Source organism: Lissotriton helveticus, chromosome 5_1 (genome assembly GCF_964261635.1).
Source record: "Lissotriton helveticus chromosome 5_1, aLisHel1.1, whole genome shotgun sequence".
In the NCBI taxonomy this organism is placed as follows: Eukaryota; Metazoa; Chordata; class Amphibia; order Caudata; family Salamandridae; genus Lissotriton; species Lissotriton helveticus.
In genome coordinates this window covers 771,980,620-772,001,697 of record NC_136065.1, presented here as the reverse complement: position 1 = coordinate 772,001,697, position 21,078 = coordinate 771,980,620, and the positions used below count along the sequence as shown (strand labels likewise).

Genomic DNA, 21,078 nt, shown 5'->3' with positions numbered 1-21,078 from the left:
TTTACCTGTTTTACACTCACCACCAACCCAAACCGGCCGTCACCATCCAACTGCTGCTGCAGTCATTCGCTGAGGGTGTGCATGTTTATTTTGGACAGGATGTCTCACTCACATTACTGGTCCGAAATCATGAAGGAGGTCATTGCTAGAAGTACACAGCTGAAAGTACATTTTAGTACCGAAACTGCCTAAACTGAAAGCATGTTAAAAACAAGTATCATGAGAACTTTGTCGTAATGCCTTCATTGTAAAGGCATCTTGTTGTTCACCCTTCGTTATAAAGGCTGTTTCCCCTGATATTACCACAATCATTGGTTGCAGCAAGCATGCATGCACGCCGTCTCAAACATGTTCAAAACTGCCCGGGGTTGTTTGAAGACAGGTCTACTGTTTTAGGTATGTAACTCACTAAAGGGTCCCATCTGACCCCGCCCAACTTTTACCTGCAGTAGATACCAAAGTGAAGGTGTGCAGCACGCTATTGCAGTAGTGGTACAAAAGATTCATTTGGAGAGGATGTGGCGGAATGGTCAGAGCTCCCTACATAAATATGAATCTGTCCTTATATAATATAACTGGTGCTCATGTAAAGCAATCCTAAACCTGTAGGTCACATTTGCGCTTTATAAAAACTACAAAACAAAATACAAGATTGGTCAGTGTTGGACTCACTAACCGAACGGGGAAAAACTGTGAAAAGACTTGGTGGGAAAAAATATACATGTACAAAACGGAGTTTGACGTAAAGCATTAGGAGACGAGGGAATGAAGTAAGAAGAGAATATGAAGTGGCCACACAAGACAACTGTAATTCTGCTCTGTGTATGAGAAATGTATGGTTTATTTGATGGCAATGGCATCTACTTAATGCATGTTTTGTTCATGAAGAATACTCTAACCTGCAGCAAAGTCACGGAAACCGATAGCACGCTTTACCGTGCCACACTGATCATTGGTGTCGGGGCATGTAATTGCAGTGGCAGGCTGGGGTTGTGGCAGTGAGCGTTGGGGGAGGGGAGCCCGTGTCAAGGGTGGAAAGCAATCGCGGCACAAGGGCACGTGCGTTCACAGGGCAGTAGTAACAACCATTGACAAAGCCAATAGTCTTGGCTGTTAGGTATAATATTACTTGCTGTATTACATTTCTGGGTGCAATGACAGAAACAGCAAAATAAAAGTCGGGCAGCACACTATGCTAAGAACGGGTTTTAGCTTAGGTGTTTTAAGCCACGCCTTTAATTATATAAACCACGCCACTTTGAGAGACACCCCCCAGTTTTTTCATCCCACTTAAATCCCTGTGATTGGAGTAATTTATAGGCCTTTGTTTTTGTGCAGCGCACCCCTCGTGCTGATGTATTAAAAGGTGCTGGCATGTAATGAGGAAAGAAAAGAACCACTGTGGAAACAAGGAGGGAACGGGTGGCACAGGAAGAGTACAACAGGGGTACAACCTGCAGAAACAGGAGTGCAGAGAGTGGTGCAGGCTGCTGAAAAGGGGGCGGGGAACAGGCGACAGAGAAAGAAGGCACAGGCTGCAACAGAAGAGGGGTGAAGGGGGTGCAGGCCGCAGCGGAGGAGTGTGGGACAGGCTGCAGAAGAGGTTGGGGTTGCGGGTGAACTTGTAAGTGTTATGATACATAGGAGGTCCACACATCAAGTAGTCTTCATAGGATAGATTTATTGTAGGTAGGGAACAGCTTAGACAACCACCAACTGCCCACCAGGACAGTCCAGCACCAACTCACCCAGAACAGCGTAGGAGCATTCCACATTCCAGAAGCTCGCGTGCTGGGACACGCGCAGGCAGCATACAACACACCTCCCCCCCCAAAACACAAAAACAAAAACAAAAAACAAAAAAACTAAGAACAAACATAATCTTTCATTTTTGCAGGTGGTCGCGAGACACGAACACTCCTTCTGGGTACCACGTCTGCATCTCTTTGCACAGACTCATCTTGAACCACAGGTCCCAATTCAACGACATCAACTAAACCATCTGAGTCATTGAAAATCTCCTGCGGGCCAAGGGTGGTGACAACAGGTACATCAGAATTAATAGGCAGCGAAACCTGAGAGTTTTGCAAAGTATTGAAATCATCCAAAAACAATTGAACATTATCCTCAGTATTAGAGTGAGTAAGACATTTTCTAGAATTCATAACCAATTTGTCAGATCTAACGACAGAGACACGTCTGAAATTCCAAATTTTTCCCCCTTCAACCCGCACAGCCTTACTAAACACTTCAAGCACTCTAACAGGATCCGACCACTTAGCCCAATTCCTGGCAGACGAGCTCCCAAATTTCACACGCACCAAATCGCCAACTTTGACCTTGTGGCGTGAAATACTTTCCACAGAACGTTTGCCCATTTTTTCTTGATAAATCTTGACACGTTCTCCCATTTCCTCGGCATTGAAAGCAGACACATTGGGACCAATGGATTTCAGCCACCAAGGTAGCAACCTAGATCCAGGTTTGCGACCTCTTAACAATTCGAAAGGGGAACACCCCGTCACCGAATTAGGTGAAGTACGATATGTAAGCAAGGTAGCACTTAATGCTTTTTTCCAATTCAAATCATTCCTGACCGCTAACTGAATAGATTCCTTGACCACTCTATTAAAGCGCTCGGTCTGGCCATTGGCTTGAGGATTATAATTGGAAACCCTCTTATGAGATATGCCATGTTCTTTAAAAAATGTTTCAATCTCACTGCTAGTGAACTGCGTTCCATTATCTGATATCACCTCAGAAGGAAGGCCCTCCCGACAAAAGACATTATTGAGGAAATCAATGACCTGCTTGGAGGTGATTCTTTCAACAATTTTGACCTCCGGCCATTTCGAAAAATAGTCTATTAAAACTAACCCATAGACCTCCTTGCAGCCAGGCAAATTTAAAGGACCAATGATGTCAATGCCCAACCTTCTCCAAGGCCCTTCAGCATACTCAATGGGAGTGATTGGGGAGGATAGTGGTTTCACACTCTTGTCACTATTGGAACAAGAAACGCAATTCCTGACCCATCTGTCCACAACGGCATCTAAAGAAGGCCACCAATAGTACTCCCTTAACCTCCTCTTCGTGGTGGACATGCCCATATGACCCTCGTGAGCAATCTTAATTAAATTTTCCCTGACTGACGAAGGAGGAATGATCTTGTCACCCCTGGTGATAATGTTGTTAGAACACATGAGTTCATCCTTAACCTTAAAAAATGAACTTAATTCACCCGTCAACTTCCTTTCTTCAGGCCAACCACATCTAAGATAAGTATTGACTAAACCCAATGTATTATCCTTAGACATGGCTTCCACCCAAAGATTCTCACTGATGACCTCTGAGTCATCCACTTTAATGTCTTTCATAGTGTAAGCTACATCACACTCATCAGAGAGTTCGACTTCGTGATGAGGTAAAGCTAACCTTGACATGCAGTCGGCATGCACGTTGAGTCTACCAGGGATATACTCCACAGTGCATTGATACTCCTGTAGTTTGGCCGCTAATCTGGCCAACCGGGCAGTAAGAATCCTTCCACCACCCGCAGACAACATACTTACTAAAGGCTTGTGGTCCGTTCTGAGCACAAATTTTGTGCCCCACAAAAATTGTCGAAAATGCTGGGCTGCCCAGGTGCACGCTAATAGCTCTTTTTCGATCGTCGAATAGTTGCACTCAGCACCTTTCAATGTCCTTGAAGCATAAGAAATAATACTTTCTTCACCCATACCTTTCTGCATCAGGACTGCACCCAACCCAGTATTACATGCATCAACTGAAACAATGCATTCATGACCCACAACGAAAGGTTTCAAAAATGGAGCAGAACAGATTTCTCTTTTTAACACATCAAATTGCAATTGCTGTTCATTTCCCCATACAAATTTCTCACTTTTCTTTAGCAACAGTCGAAGAGAAGCCACTTTGGAAGCATAGTTCTTCACAAACTTGCTAAAGTATTCAGTTAACCCCAGAAAAGAATACAATTGGTCCTTATTGGTAGGAGGAGGGGCCTTTGAAATACTTGAAATATGATCAAATTTAGGTTTTATCCCTTCTTTGGAAATCTCATGTCCCAAATAATCTACCTTCTCCTGTCTGAATTTGCACTTGGCAAACTTGAGGGTCAACCCTTTTGATTGTATCCCCCCCAACACAGCTTTGAGGTTCTTATCATGTTCCTGAACATTACTGCCAAAAACCAAGATGTCGTCCTGGAATGCAATAGCCCCATCACATCCATTCAACACCTCCTTCATTAAGCGCTGAAACACTGATGCAGCACTGGCAAGGCCGAACGGCATGCGTAAATAGCGAAACATACCCTCAGGAGTGACAAAAGCTGTAAGATTCCTAGAATTCTCATGCAAGACAACTTGGTGGTATGCACTGGCAAGATCTAAGGTGGAGAATACGCTTGCACCAGAGAGGGTGGAAATGAGCTCATTGATCTTGGGTAGGGGATGCATGTCCGACCATATCTCCTTATTGAGGCTTCGAAGGTCCACACATAAACGAAGCTCGCCATTGGCTTTTAAGGACAAAACGATAGGGGAAACCCAAGGGGAAGACTCAATAGGTTCAATAATATTGGATTTAACTAGGTCATCAAGAATCCCTTTCATTTTGCTACGATAGGCTAACGGTACATTCCTCACCCTATGTCTTACAGGTACCGCATTGTCTTTAAGAATGATCTTGTGTTTGAATTGGGCATACTCGCCTAACTTCTCATTGAATACTTTTGGGAATTCCTTCTTGATGCTATCTACAAATTCATTGTCATTCGGGGCTACCATGCAAACTGGCCATGAAATGCTTGCGTCAATATATACAGGGGGTGAGGCATTGGGGTCTAATTTAATGCCCATCTCTTTCTGATGGGGCCAGCCTAAAAGTGATTCCCCTTTGTTAGCAATATATATTTTGGCTTGAGTAAACCTGTCTTTAAATTCAACCTTTGCCCAAAAGAAACCAACTAATCCAATCTTGTGGCCAGAATAGCTGCCCGGTTTGATATCGGGGCAAATGAACTCTCTGTTAGGCCACAATTCTTCGAACACATCTCTCCCAATTATGGAATACCAAGCACAGGAATCTACTAGCATGGAAACCTCTTTACCGTCAATGTAAAATAAAGCAGAAGGGAAGCTTTTGCATTCGTCAGAAGATACACAGGAAATGCAGTTGAACTCACTAAATTCTGCGTCAAACTCTTCTTCATCCACAGAAATACAATTAACTTTTTGGGGTGAACGACACATTTTCCCAAAATGACCAGTTTTTTTACATTTTACACAGATCTTATTTAGAGCAGGACAACTTTTAAAATTCCCCACATGCTCAAAACTTCCACATCTGTAACAGATAATAAAAGAGCGTCTATTATTAAACCTATTATCTTTCATGGAACCTTCATTAAACCTGTTATCTCTCGTGAAACCTTCTCTTTTAAAATTGGAAACAACAGGTTTCTTTTGAAATGCTTGACCTCTGACAACGGACACTTCAGGTACAGATTCTTGGATCTTGACGGAAATGCCCTGGCCCTGACTTCTTATTTCGGAAACGAACTTTTCTGACTGTTCAATCCCTTTGGCTATATTGACTACAGCCTTAAGTGAAGTTTCCGTTCCTAACCACAATCTTTCCTGTATCTTCTTGCTCTTAGTCTTCATCATGATCTGGTCCCTGAGCACCTGTTCATAATTAATTGTGTCGAAAGCACAGGAACCAGCCAGAGCACGTAACGCAGAAATATAGTTCTCTATAGTTTCGTTTTCCTTTTGCGACCTTGAGTAGAATTTAAAACGTTCCATTACTGTGTTCACTTTTTTCCCAAATCTAATGGTAAGTTGCTTGACAGCAATTTCAAAAACATTTGTTTCAGAGTCAGAGTCTTCCAAGGGAGGCAAATCCGATAACTCCTTTAGCCCTTGTCCACCTAAAGACAAGCGTAATAAATCTAATTTCCTTTTTGCCGAACAACCTTCTTCTTCCAACACACTGACATAGGCCAGGAACATAGGATACCACAAGTCCCAATCCATAATAGGATCTCCTGCTACGGGTAGGAAATGTGGTGGAACCATAATGTTCGACATAACTGCTAAAGTTGTGGAACAAACAAAAAGAAATAGATAAGTTTCCCTTTTCTTTTCTTCAAATAAAAAAAAAAAATTAAATTTCACTTTTTTTTTTTTTTTTTGGATAAATATGTATTAATTTCCACTCCACGTTGTGAAAATGTACAATTTAAAATCGTTGTAAACAGTGAAATACAAGTGCCGTTTTCCCAGTAAAATTATGTTTTTTTTTTTTTTTGCTGAACGAGCTCCTCGAACTTTCCCTAACCAAGATGGCCGATCCAAAAAGGAGATGTGAGATGTCACACCCAGCATGCACTGCAAACTGATCCCGACGTCAGTGCAGCAGAGGAGAGGAATGGTGAGCCTCGACGTTCTACTGCGCAGTTGGGAATTCAATGCGCTCAAGTGAGTGGCCTTAAAAATCACACGACGTTTTCCCAATGTTCAATTCCCCTGCATTTGTGTACCCTTTACAGGCGGTACATTTTTAAGCAAATCAGCCGCGGGTGCCATCAAATGCACTGATTGTAACCGCCGCCGAGCAGGGATACACAAGATGATTGCGCACGCACTTTAAATTGTAACAACAAGTCAAACACAGCCGCGGGTGCTATCAAGGCACAAGGGTTGTTATTTTATCCTTTTTTTTCCCGCCGCTGGCGCTTTCAGTGCGCATAAATATAAAATCACAGTCTTACTTCTTGCTGGAACCAACGTGAACGCCGTTCCTCTACCAGTCTAAGGACTCGTAATCTTCCAGGGTTGCTCCCGTCGTCGCCAGTATGTTATGATACATAGGAGGTCCACACATCAAGTAGTCTTCATAGGATAGATTTATTGTAGGTAGGGAACAGCTTAGACAACCACCAACTGCCCACCAGGACAGTCCAGCACCAACTCACCCAGAACAGCGTAGGAGCATTCCACATTCCAGAAGCTCGCGTGCTGGGACACGCGCAGGCAGCATACAACAGTAAGGAATAAGAAGGGTGCAGGAAAGGGGGGGCTTAAAAACAATGAGGAGAGGACAGGGAGAGAAGAGATAGGAGTGAGAGAAAACGGGCAGCAAAGGGGGAGGGAGGAAGTACATGAAGCGACAGAGAAGTGAGGAGATGAGTTTGGCAGGAAACAGGGCGGTGGAGACAGAGGGAGGAAGAAGGCTGTGGTAAAAAAAGTAAATTTCAAAGCAGTATTACAATTATTTTTGCAACATTGCATGTGTTTCAGCCCCATGGTTCATGCTGCTTCTATGAATGAAAACAAGGAATGGAGTAGGATACAAAATGCACATAGTAGTAGCAGCGTGTGACAGTCTTCGCGGCTCGAAGATGTTTGGGAGGTGGGAGGGGAAGTAGGAGAGGGGGAGTGATAGGGATGAAAGCGCTAGCGGCCGCATGCTGGCAAATGGTGACCTGCAGAGCGCGTGAATGGGAAGAGCGGCCGTGGGAGGGGAAGTAGGAGAGTGCGATGTGCACATGGGGACGGGGAGCGGCAGCCTTTGAAGTGTGATGAGGCACAGAGATTCATTTGAAGAGGATGTGGCGGAATGGTCAGAGCTCCCTACATAAATATGAATCTGTCCTTATATAATATAACTGGTGCTCATGTAAAGCAATCCTAAACCTGTAGGTCGCATTTGCGCTTTATAAAAACTACAAAACAAAATACAAGATTGGTCGGTGTAGGACTCACTAACCGAACGGGGCAAAACTGTGAACAGACTTGGTGGGAAAAATTTACATGTACAAAACGGAGTTTGACGTAAAGCATTAGGAGACGAGGGAATGAAGTAAGAAGAGAATATGAAGTGGCCACACAAGACAACTGTGGAGAGAACACGGGTATACAGATAGGAGCACACAAAAGGGCACTACGACGAATGTCACCTTCATAGACTGACTTCTCCAAAGATTCGTGCCTCATGACCCAGTGGCCAGTAATTCTGCTCTGTGTATGAGAAATGTATGGTTTATTTGATGGCAATGGCATCTACTTAATGCATGTTTTGTTCATGAAGAATACTCTAACCTGCAGCAAAGTCACGGAAACCGATAGCACGCTTTACCCTGCCACACTGATCATTGGTGTCGGGGCATGTAATTGCAGTGGCAGGCTGGGGTTGTGGCAGTGAGCGTTGGGGGAGGGGAGCCCGTGTCAAGGGTGGAAAGCAATCGCGGCACAAGGGCACGTGCGTTCACAGGGCAGTAGTAACAACCATTGACAAAGCCAATAGTCCTGGCTGTTAGGTATAATGTTACTTGCTGTATTACATTTCTGGGTGCAGTGAGAGAAACAGCAAAATAAGTCGGACAGCACACTATGCTAAGAACGGGTTTTAGCTTAGGTGTTTTAAGCCACACTTTTAATTATATAGACCACGCCACATTGAGAGACACCCCCCAGTTTTTTCATCCCACTTAAAGCCCTGTGAATGGAGTAATTTATAGGCCTTTGTTTTTGTGCGGCGCACACCTTGTGCTGATGTATTAAAAGGTGCTGGCATGTAATGAGGAAAGAAAAGAACCACTGTGGAAACAAGGAGGGAACGGGTGGCACAGGAAGAGTACAACAGGGGTACAACCTGCAGAAACAGGAGTGCAGAGAGTGGTGCAGGCTGCTGAAAATGGGGCGGGGAACAGGTGACAGAGAAAGAAGGCACAGGTTGCAACAGAAGAGGGGTGAAGGGGTGCAGGCCGCGGCTGAGGAGTGTGGGACAGGCTGCAGAAGAGGTTGGGGGTGCGGGTGAACTTGTAAGGAATAAGAAGGGTGCAGGAAAGGGGGGGCTTAAAAACAATGAGGAGAGGACAGGGAGAGAAGAGATAGGAGCGAGAGAAAACGTGCAGCAAATGAGGAGGGAGGAAGTACCTGAAGTGACAGAGAAGAGAGGAGACGGGTTTGGCAGCAAACAGGGCGGTGGAGACAGAGGGAGGAAGAAGGCTGTGGTAAAAAATGTAAACTTCAAAGCAGTATTACAATTATTTTTGCAACATTGCATGTGTTTCAGCCCCATGGTTCATGCTGCTTCTATGAATGAAAACAAGGAATGGAGTAGGATACAAAATGCACATAGTAGTAGCAGCGTGTGACAGTCTTCGCGGCTCGATGCTGTTTGGGAGATGGGAGGGGAAGTAGGAGAGGGAGGAGTGATAGGGATGAAAGCGCTAGCGGCCGCATGCTGGCAAATGGTAACCTGCAGAGCGCGTGAATGGGAAGAGCGGCCGTGGGAGGTGGGAGAGGAAGTAGGAGAGTGCGATGTGCACTCGGGGGGCGGGGGCGGCAGCCTTTGAAGTGTGATTAGGCACAGACAAATGGTGGTTTGTGACATAGCTGGTTTGTGCACGCGCAAAGACACATGAACTGTGGCAAATCCGCCGTTGGTAGACTGTTCTTTGCCCTTACTATAATCTCCGCCAGCAATGCGCAAGCGCATTGGCAGGCCGAGACCTAAAAAGTGCTTGCCGCCATGGATGGGGGTTAGGGGACGGGAAGTGAGGGGAAAGGGAGGACTTAGGTAAGATTGACCTCTGATCCTCTTGGGATGAAGTAACCTGTATTACCGCCTCTTGATCTTACGTATGGCTCTGAAAATGGCAATGTATGCATGAAAGAGGACCTTCAAAGATGGCAGAGGGTTTGGCTGTATTACATGCATTGCGTGAAAGCTGCCTACTACCCAGGAGTCTAATTGCATTAAGTGCTTCTGCCGAGTAGACACATCTCGATGTTGAAGTGGTGGCTAATGTAAAAGATGCAGGGGTCCTGGCTCCTGGTGACAGCTGGGCACGGACTGGCGCAGACGAGCTTGTCTTTGGCGCGCCAGCGGCGTGCTCGCTGTGTGCGTCAGCAGAGGCATGCTGGTTAAATAGGAGATCTGGTATACAGCTAGACCGTAAACTCCCACTTGTTCGGGCAGAAACCGGAAGAGGATGCATGTCTGCTCTCGCTCTCTCTTCTACACTCAAACGGAAATACCGCGGCAGACCGGCGAGTGGGTGGGAGTAGAGCAATAACAGAAAGAAACTGGGCAAGGTGCAAGGACAAGGTAAAAATATATGCGCTAGAAGTATATGTGCTGACTATATCAAAACTATTAAAACTGTCTAAAACTAGCCGATATCTTTAAAGCAAACAAACAAGCTACAAGTAAAATTAGATAAAACCATCCAGTCGCTACTGACCTGAACATCCGCGGACAGTGGGTGGTGGTTCTCACAGTGGGAGCTTGATTGTTTTTGCTATTGTAATGTTTGCTTTTTGTTCTGTTCCTATTATTGTTTTGCAATTGGCTGATTCAGATTGTAACTGGCCATTTGATTGTGTTGAACGATTCCGTTATGCTACTCATTCCGTGGCAATGTCTTCTCACACATGATTATTTTTTTCACTGTATTCTTGTTCCTTCTTATGGCAATACTAATAAAACACGTTTGGATAAAAAAATGATTAAACCACTGAATGTCTAAATGTTGTCATATGTGAATATCTCTACCTTTTACTAAATGTATCTGGTTTTAATATCTTAGGCATCTTTTTGTAGAGATGGGATCCACGCTTTCAGTCGATGAATCTGTGCGTGTGGTGATTGTTGGAGGAGGCTTTGCAGGGACTGCTGCAGCCAGCCATCTGAAGTCTTGGGGCGTCCCCTTCCTGCTTCTGGATATGAGGGACTCATTTCATCATAATGTTGCCGCTCTTCGAGCCTCCGTAGAGAGCGGTAACTTTATTTCACTATTGTAGTCACCTCACTCATTTACTATCCATTTGTTCAAGTTATTTCCTTCAAATTCAGCACAGTGTATGCTCCCTTTGTTGGCTGCAGTCACGACCCTGTGTTGTGTATATGCTTATTCAGTTTTCAAAGTGTATATGGTAGATCCAAAAAGTAAGCCCCTATGGTTGTAAAGAGGCTGTTCTAGTTTACCACTTAGTGAATTGTGGACCTTCAGACAGCCAAAGCAAAGGGGACACTAGTTCACTGTGTTCTTCTCTTGGACTACACTATTTTTGAGAGGCGAAGAAATATTAGCAGCAGTTGCTGAGGTAACGATTAGTGTAACTATGCCTTGGAGAAGCAGGGTAGCAAATGGTCATTTGGAAAATCATTTCTCTGAAGTAACTTACAAATGGCACTAATCTAGTTTTTTTTTTTTTCTTTAAACAGGATTTGCCCGGAAAACTTTCATACCCTATGCCAACACCTTTCAGGAAAATTTCAAACAAGGACAGCTGATTGGAATTAACCTGGAAAGGCAGCAAGTTCTTCTGGAGAGTGGCGAAGTAAGTGTAGTGGGACAAAGCTATTGTAGCTATCAGGAAAAGGTATCTTGAGAGCATAGCTTTGGCTCACTACAACGTTTGCCAGGTACATGTAGCCCGTCCATTTCACTGCCTGCTCTCCGCACCCGAGGCATTTGCTGATCTGTACCTTCACCTTAGCTGTTCTATCATCATTGACTGGAATGTGTGTAACAGCCCGGGTGCCAGCTGCTTTCAATATTGTCTGGGATCAGAACTCTTACTTTATTTGAAATAAAAGAAGGCGATTTACTAAATGTATTTGTGGCTTGCATTTCCTTTTCAAACTATACATAGCTTTGGGGACTTAAACTTTTTTTTAAAAAACGTTCTGTCACTGTACCCAGTCTGTAAACAAGCGCATGAAACCTTAAGACCGAATAGTACAGTAAGGAATGCTTCCAGTATCTCATACTTACAGTGGAAATCCAAACAATTCTAGTTTTTAACTTAAGTACCTCTTTCCATTCTGATAGCCTCACGTCCTTTGCAGGTTAAATCTTCCAATAATTCTCAAAGCTGTCAGTGTATTGTATTCAATATGCATAGAGTAAAAGGAATGATTTTTTAAATTAATTTCGACATTATTTGCACCTTTTTCAAAGTTCTAACTGTCAGCATCAGCCAGTTGTCTAAGGTTTACTATCAAACTTGGTGCTATTAACAGCTACTTCTTGTGTCTTGTCCAATCAAAATTTTAGATTAGGTTTAACAACCAAGATGGGCTGGCACTTAACTTGTGCTCAATATCTTTACTCATTCCTTGTCATAAGGTGGCCAACTGTTTGCTTTCATGTTTTACATGTCTTTACCCATCAGTGACTTGGAAAGGACAGCTTTTTAGGTGATTAATAATTGTAGGGTATTCAGATTAGGCCTGGGCGGAGTTCGCAGAGTTTTACTCCATGGAACTCCACAAAGTGCCCCAAAAACTCTGCGGCGCCTGTTAAATCGCACTGCTCTCACTGATTTTTAGCGTCAGGAGTTTGTCCCTCACTTTAAAACCACGCTAACGACACTACGTGTCGTACCATAGGGCGCTGATGCTTTCTGCCACTTGAGTAGACATTATACTCAAGCGGCAGCTTCCTCAACGCGAATGGCAGATTTCTCAACGTGAGTGGTCAATCAATCAATCAATCAATCAGGTCATTTGTAGAGCGCACTACTCACCCGTAGGGTCTCAAGGCGCTGGGAGGGGGGGGGTGCCGCTACTGCTCGAACAGCCAGGTCTTGAGCTTTTTCCTGAAGGAGAGGTGGTCTTGGGTCAGGCGCAGATTGGTCGGAAGTGAGTTCCAGGTCTTGGCGGCCAGGTAGGAGAAGGATCTTCCTCCTGTTGTCGCTCTTCGGATGCGGGGGACGGCGGCGAGGGCGTGGTTGGTTGATCTGAGGAGGCGCTTGGGAGTGTAGAAGTTGATCCGGTTGTTGAGGTAGCTCGGGCCTTGGTCGTGTAGGGCTTTGTGCGCGTGGGTGAGGAGCCGGAAGGTGATTCTCTTGTTGACCGGGAGCCAGTGCAGATCTCTCAGGTGTCCGGAGATGTGGCTGCGTCGGGGGATGTCGAGGATGAGTCTCGCCGAGGCGTTCTGGATCCGCTGGAGTCTCTTCTGGAGTTTGGCGGTGGTTCCGGCGTAGAGGGCGTTGCCGTAGTCCAGTCGGCTGGTGACGAGGGCTTGGGTGACCGTCTTCCTCGTCTCGGTGGGGATCCACCGGAAGATCTTACGTAGCATGCGCAGGATGTTGAAGCATGACGAGGAGACGGCGTTGACTTGTCTGGTCATGGAGAGGGAGGAGTCCAGGATGAAGCCCAGGTTGCGTGCGTGGTCCGTCGGTTTGGGTGCGGTGCCCAGGGCGGGGGGCCACCAGGAGTCGTCCCAGGCGGAGGGCGTGGAGCCCAGGATGAGGACCTCCGTCTTGTCTGAGTTCAGTTTCAGGCGGCTGGTCGTCATCCATTCGGCTACGTCTCTCATCCCTTCGTGCAGGTTGGCTCTGGCGGTGTCGGGGTCGTTGGTCAGGGAGAGGATCAGCTGGGTGTCGTCAGCGTAGGAGATGATGTTGAGGTTGTGTTGGCGTGCGATGGTCGCGAGGGGGCTCATGTAGACGTTGAAGAGGGTGGGGCTCAGTGAGGATCCTTGAGGGACGCCGCAGATGACTTTGGTGGCCTCTGACTTGTACGGTGGTAGGCGGACTCTTTGTGTTCTTCCGTCGAGGAAGGAGGTGATCCATTCCAGTGCCTTCTCCTGGATTCCGATGTTGCTGAGGCGCTGTACTAGGGTGCGGTGGCAGACCGTGTCGAAAGCCGCGGAGAGGTCCAGGAGGATGAGGGCCGCTGTTTCTCCGTTGTCCATCAGGGTTCGAAGGTCGTCGGTGGCGGCGATGAGGGCGGTCTCGGTGCTGTGGTTCGCTCGGAAGCCGGACTGTGAGGGGTCGAGGGATCCATTCGTCTCGAGGAAGGCGGCCAGCTGTTTGTTGACGGTCTTCTCGATGACTTTGGCCGGGAACGGGAGGAGCGAGATGGGACGGTAGTTCTTGAGGTCGGTGGGGTTTGCTGTTGGTTTCTTGAGGAGAGCGCTGAGTTCGGCGTGCTTCCAGCTCTCAGGGAAGGTGGCGGAGTCGAAGGAGGTGTTGATGATGTCCCGCAGGTGGGGTGCGAGGACAGCGTCGGCCTTGTTGAAGATGTGGTGAGGGCAGGGGTCAGTCGGAGATCCGGAATGGATGGAGTTCATGGTGCGGATGGTGTCTTCGGTGCTGATCGGGGTCCAGGTGCGGAGGGTGGTGGTGGGTGGCGTCGTTGCGGTTGTGGCTTGCGTTGGTTGGTTGTTGAAGCTGTTGTGTATGTCCGTGATCTTGTTGTGGAAGTAGGACGCGAGGGAGTTGCAGAGGTCTTGCGATGGGGTGATGTCGTTGTTTCCGGCGCTGGGGTTGGAGAGCTCTTTCACGATGTTGAAGAGTTCCTTGCAGTTGTGTGCGTTGTTGTCCAGCCGGTCCTTGTATGCATTTTTCTTGGTGGCGCGGATCAGTTGGTGGTGTTTCCGGGTGGCGAGCTTGAGGGCAGTCATGTTGTTCGGTGTTGGGTCTCTGCGCCAGGCTTTCTCGAGGGCTCGACAGTTCTTCTTGGAGCTCTTGAGTTCGTCGGTGAACCATGGTGTTTTTCTGCTGCAGGATCTGCTGGGTGGGGTTCTCAGAGGGGCGAGTTCGTCTGCGCAGTCGTTGATCCATTTCGTGAGGTTGTCGGCGGCCTGGCTGGGGTTCGCTGAGTTGGCGGGAGGGTGCTGGCTCAGGGAGGCGGTGAGCTGGTCGGCTGTGATCTTGTTCCAGCTTCTTCGAGCAACCTGTTGCTGGAGGTGGTGGATCGTCGTTCTTCTGAAGGTGAAGTGGACGCAGCTGTGGTCCGTCCAGTGGAGTCCTGTTGCGTGGCTGAAGGTGACGTCTTTGCTGGATGAGAAGACGGCGTCGAGAGTGTGTCCGGCGAGGTGGGTGGGGGTGGTCACCAGTTGCTTGAGTCCGAGGTTGTCGAGGTTGTCGAGCAGGGTGATGGTGTTGCGGTCGTTGCTGTTCTCCAGGTGGAAGTTGAGGTCCCCCAGGAGGATGTAGTCGGCGGAGGGGAGAGCGTGCGGGCTGACGAAGTCGGCGATGTCCTCGCTGAATCGTGTGCGTGGTCCCGGGGGTCGGTAGATCAGGGTGCCTCTGAGGGTGGTCTTCGGGTTGGTGTGGATCTGGAAGTGCAGGTGTTCGGCGGTGGTGAGGGTGTCATCGGTGTTGGTAGTGATGCGGATGGTGTCTCTGTGGATGATGGCGATGCCTCCTCCGGTCTGGTTGTCTCGGTCCCTCCGGACGATCTTGTAGCCTTCTGGGATGGCGATGGCGATGTCTGGGGCTGAGGAGGCGTTCATCCAGGTCTCGGTGATGAAGGCAACGTCGGGGGCGGTGGTGTCGAGCAGGTTCCAGAGTTCTACGGCGTGTCTGTGGACGGAGCGGGTGTTGAGCAGGATACACTTGAGGTGGGTGCTGCTGGAGTTCGGCTTGGCGGGTGCAGGGAAGGTCCGGATGCAGGTGAACTTGCAGGCGTGGCAGCTGAAAGGTCCGTGGGTGTGCTTCGGGGCGGCTCGGTGACATCCTGGGATGTGGCCGGTGTTGAGTGCGATGAGGTCGGCGGCGCTGTAGGTTCGTCGGGTCGGCTTCCGTCGGTGGGGACCAGGGCTCCTGGCACTGGGCGCGGTCCAGGCGCGGACGGGCGCAGACGGGCTTACCTTTGGCGCGCCTTCGGCGCACAATCGGCGCGCCCGCTGCGCGTGACCGCTGCGCGTTCGCACGGTCGCCATTTAAGGCGAAGTGCGCGGGTGGGCGGAGCAGCTGGGAGGCGGGAGCGGGGAGGGAAACAGAAGAGAAAAGGGGCGGGGCTCAAGGCGGTGGCGGGAAGCGGGGGCAAAGCGCGACGATAAACGGCAATTAACAAGCACAAATCTAAGTGAAAAACAGGGGAAAAAGACAGCGACACACGATCTGGGGAAAACAAGCACAAATTCAGGCAAAAAGCGGGTGAAAAATACAGTGACAGACGATCTGGGGAAGAAATAAAAACAAGCACAAATTCAGGCAAAAACAAGCACAATTCGCGAACTGCCACGACTGCCCGTGATGACGCATGATTTTTTCTCGTGAATGCTTGACAAATTACAAATGGTGAGCCGCTAGAGAGGGAAAACTCCCCTCAGCGTCAATTTGTGGAGTTTGCGGGACCCTTGAAGGACAAAATGGCTCTTTACAAAGTATATGGTGTTCAAGAGATTCAGTACTCTTTTTCTCCACAGTGGAAGGAGCAAAGGTCACATTAGATATTGTTTCTTGGACCTGCATTCCTAAGATTACACGGATCCTACAGATGGTAGATCTGTAATATTCTTTGAGTGTTGACTTTGAGCTGGGCATTGGTTCATAATTTGTTAATCTCACCACCCTCTGCAAAAAAGGCAATTGCCTGTCACCGCTGAGTTCTGTCACTTATAAAAAGACAGGAAGGTGCTTTCATTGATCACTTTTCTAATGTAGTTATTAAAAATTCAGATTGGTGATGTGTGGTGATATAGAGATATATATAGATGATGATGTCTAGAGGTATTTTGCCGGAGGCCCATTTTGGGCATAAACATGACAAAGGCCCTCTTGAAATGGGGACTGTTAAGCAATAAAATGATCATCCGGTGCAACAGGAAATGAGCCAAGATAAAGATGGAATTGAAATCCTGCTTCATTTGTCCTATTAGTGGTATGCTGACAATTTACCAGGAATATCTAAGGACGACACCACATGTCTGCATTCAAATCAGCATATTCAGTTCTACATTAAGGTATAGTGAACTGAGATGAGACAAACCTCCTGCAGCAGTGATGTTTATTATCTTGAAGGACAGTTCTCACTGAAGTTTAGATTCCTCTTTCACTGGTAGGTAACCAGCAATACTCTGCATCAAAACCCAAAAACATGGAAGAGCCAAAGTGGCAAAAAAATAAAAATAAACACAAGCACTATTCCATGCCCTCTTTAGAATGCTAAGTATATTAATATTCCAACTGTCAACAAAAATGAGCCAAAACGATGAGAATGCAGCAACTCCAAGAACACTGTTTGTTCCAGGCAACAAGCTAAGCCGGAAGTGATGTGTAGCAAAGCAGAAAATCCGCTTATTGTGAAATACTTATAAATTGACTAAGCAGCCAATAAATTCCCGTTTTTACAAGCAACCGTGTTGGGGTGAGGCATCACCTTAGCACAGAAGATTGTTCTTTCTATTTTAAATATTATTCTTTCACAATCCCTGAAGTTATGTTTTCCTGGGTCTGTACTTTGATTCCCTTTGGGACAAATATTGTGGTGACAGTTAGCAGGTTTTTGTTGAATTTTGGATTTGAAATGCAAACATTATCACCCTATTGACAGTGGTCTATACTTCCCTTTCAGGAACTGTACTTTTCACATCTTATCTTGGCTACAGGAAGTGATGGGCCCTTTCCCGGCAAGTTTAACCAGCCAGTTAATATGGAATTAGCCATCCAGACATATGAGAACCTAGCAAAAGAAGTAAGTACCTGGAATGCAGTTTATCTTTTAATCAGCAGAGATTTCAACAATGAAGTTACACACTTACATAATAATTACAGTAATTCTCCTTTTTTGCTTTGAACCCCGTCATTCCTACTGTTTGAACTTGTATTACAAATATGAATGTGGATATTAGGATTTCACTCCAAAGTTCTAATTGAGAAGAGGAGTTGGCCTTACGGCTAGGGCGATTGACCTCGAATCTGGGGAACTGGGTTCAAGTCTCGGCAAACCTGTGATTCTGGGCAAATCCCTTAATCTCCCCTTGCCTAACAAAAATGAAAGTGTCCTCATGTAACTGGTGCTATGTAAAGCGCTCTGATACCCAATACCTTCGGGTCAAGTTTGCGCTATATAAAACTCTGTAAAATAAAATAATAATAATTGTTAGTACCCAAACAGACTTGTTTCTGTCAATGCTACAACATCCATTCTTTGGTCTGACAACCATCGGATTTTTTTTTTTTTTAGATTGCAGATGAATAAAATCCTCATTTAGGTCTCTTAAAAGTGATTAATGGGATAAGATCTCTATTCTTGATCTTGCTATTTATCTTGAAAAACACTTTGAAACTGCTAATATCAGCTGTAGCATCTTAGTGCCGACTGTGCAACTGCAACTATTTCTCAGTCACTGCAGCATTACCACTAAATCCCATAGAAGAGAATTGGTATTTACAGAAATTTCTGAAATGTTCTCTTTCTTCTGTCCAGCCGCAGTTGATGTTAGCTCTTCTTTTTAATTAGTTTAGTATATGTCACATTTTTTTGTTGTTGAAGGAGTTCTCAGATTTTGTAGTTCTCAACACTCTGTTAGGAGGTAAAGATCATCTGTTACCACCTGTTTCGCTCATGTTTACGATTCTGAATCAATAGAAAACCTGAAACTATAACAATATTAAAAGTAATTATCAATATGATGGCTAAAATACATCATTATAGAGTGCCCATTTTGGAAAATGGCAGAAGGGTTGCTCTGAAGTTTTGACACCAAAATGCAGTATATAGGTCTCATGGTTCCTGATATATGATCTCATCACTGCAACACATACGCCATTTTTAAAAATGTAATCCAGAAAAATTTTGCCCAGGTCAGCAATGTCTACCCAAACTAATTTACCTCTCTAATGATCTAAAAACACATATCAAAAATGAAAATCTCGGATCAGCAATTGTTTTTTACGGTATATCAGCGGCCCGGTTTATTAGCAGATTCTCTCTGAATTTTAAGGTTCAAACGGTCAGAGTTAACATTTACAAAAAATATAGCAATGCCACTAAATCTGGATATAGAGGGTGGCTGCATCAGGAATAGTAGATCAGCTTTGAGAAGTTCTCTTGCATCTTGACTCTTGAGTGTGAGACACTGATTACACATAGTTTGGGAGTCATTTCTTTGCGCATACCGGCCCGAGGAGGGGTCTTAGCGCTTCACCGCCAGCTTGCCTGCCTTACCTGCACAAGGGAAGATCTCGCAGCGACGCTGGGTCCCTGATGCTGTGAACGGACTACAGCTCCCAGCGCGCCCTGCGTCCACACCGCTTCCTCTTCCTGCCAGGAGCGCCAGGAGGCGCACAAAAGGGAACAGCTCCCACTGAGGAGCTGGGAGTCATTTCTTTGCGCATACCGGCCCGAGGAGGGGTCTTAGCGCTTCACCGCCTGCTTGCCTGCCTTACCTGCACGAGGGAAGATCTCGCAGCGACGCTGGGTCCCTGACGCTGTGAACGGACTACAGCTCCCAGCGCGCCCTGCGTCCACACCGCTTCCTCTTCCTGCCAGGAGCGCCAGGAGGCGCACAAAAGGGAACAGCTCCCACTGAGGAGCTGGGAGTCATTTCTTTGCGCATACCGGCCCGAGGAGGGGTCTTAGCGCTTCACCGCCTGCTTGCCTGCCTTACCTGCACGAGGGAAGATCTCGCAGCGACGCTGGGTCCCTGACGCTGTGAACGGACTACAGCTCCCAGCGCGCCCTGCGTCCACACCGCTTCCTCTTCCTGCCAGGAGGCGCACAAAAGGGAACAGCTCCCACTGAGGAGCTGGGAGTCATTTCTTTGCGCATACCGGCCCGAGGAGGGGTCTTAGCGCTTCACCGCCTGCTTGCCTGCCTTACCTGCACGAGGGAAGATCTCGCAGCGACGCTGGGTCCCTGACGCTGTGAACGGACTACAGCTCCCACAGCTCCCAGCGCGCCCTGCGTCCACACCGCTTCCTCTTCCTGCCAGGAGCGCCAGGAGGCGCACAAAAGGGAACAGCTCCCACTGAGGAGCTGGGAGTCATTTCTTTGCGCATACCGGCCCGAGGAGGGGTCTTAGTGCTTCACCGCCTGCTTGCCTGCCTTACCTGCACGAGGGAAGATCTCGCAGCGACGCTGGGTCCCTGACGCTGTGAACGGACTACAGCTCCCTGCGCGCCCTGCGTCCACACCGCTTCCTCTTCCTGCCAGGAGCGCCAGGAGGCGCACAAAAGGGAACAGCTCCCACTGAGGAGCTGGGAGTCATTTCTTTGCGCATACCGGCCCGAGGAGGGGTCTTAGCGCTTCACCGCCTGCTTGCCTGCCTTACCTGCACGAGGGAAGATCTCGCAGCGACGCTGGGTCCCTGACGCTGTGAACGGACTACAGCTCCCAGCGCGCCCTGCGTCCACACCGCTTCCTCTTCCTGCCAGGAGCGCCAGGAGGCGCACAAAAGGGAACAGCTTCCTCCGCGTCGCGGACGCGCGCGGGCGGCGCCGGGCGGAGCCCGGGCAGAGGGCGGGCCGTCTGTGGCCGTCAGGGGCTGTCAAGGCTGGGCTGGGCCACGTCCCTTTCCTTTCCATCAGCCGTGAGTACATACGTCCAGTGTGAGTCCCCGAGCTGTTCCCCGCAATCATGTCTACCCGCTCTGGGAAGCTTCTTAGGAGTGAAGGCGAAAGGGGGTCAATTGCAGCGAGCCCTGTTATAGGATCTATGGACCGTTTTATCACTAGGGTGGCGGCGGTGATTGAAAAGGAGATTGCTATGTCTGAGCGGCATTTATCAGAGGTGTACCTCCCCTCAAGACGTTCATCCCTGGGGGTTGCTGCCCAGTCGCTTACACCGGCTAGTGTCCGGGTTCAATCTGTTTCTCCATCTAGTGTGCCTGGCGTTTCCTCTGACCCCCCCAGCTGGCTGGTATAGAGCAAAGCATAGAGCAAAATATAGATAGGCTGGAAAATCTGACCGAACTTATACCCATAGTTACTGAGGAAGACGGTGGACTTAGTAAGCTGTCTCCACCTTCTCCACCTAACCTTCCACATGAAGCCACCAGTGATTCTCTGCCCTCAAAACCGCTCACCACCTCCTTAGTTATATCAGAAGGGGAGTCAGTGAGGGTTTCCCCCAACAGCCAAACTCCCGAGATTAGTCAGGAGAATAGGCCCTTAAGTAAAAAATCACGTAAATGCAAAAAGGGTAGATTAGTGAGACAGGCTGCTCTTTATCAAAGAGCAAGAAAGTCTCCTGGATCTGGGATGAGAAACATAAGGGGTAGGCCTATAGTGAATGAAGCTGACTCTGAAGGGGATGTTCTGATCTCTTCTAAGGGGCTACACATAGATGCTAACACTG

The 21,078-nt window shown here is 47.5% G+C and overlaps 1 protein-coding gene across 3 annotated transcripts in view; it reads left to right on the top strand.

Annotated features, from left to right (window-relative positions):
- The window catches only part of AIFM2 (AIF family member 2, ferroptosis suppressor), a 556,015-nt gene that overhangs the window by 132,200 nt on the left and 402,737 nt on the right, over nucleotides 1–21,078 (top strand). For 2 of the 3 annotated variants that reach the window (XM_078643245.1, XM_078643243.1), the window contains exons 2-4: nucleotides 10,625–10,815; nucleotides 11,263–11,378; nucleotides 17,353–17,472. In XM_078643245.1, coding sequence (XP_078499371.1) covers nucleotides 10,641–10,815; nucleotides 11,263–11,378; nucleotides 17,353–17,472 — 411 coding nt within the window. In that variant the 5' untranslated portion in view covers nucleotides 10,625–10,640. The remainder of the gene's footprint in view (nucleotides 1–10,624; nucleotides 10,816–11,262; nucleotides 11,379–17,352; nucleotides 17,473–21,078) is intronic. The other variant, XM_078643244.1, reaches the window with a different exon arrangement.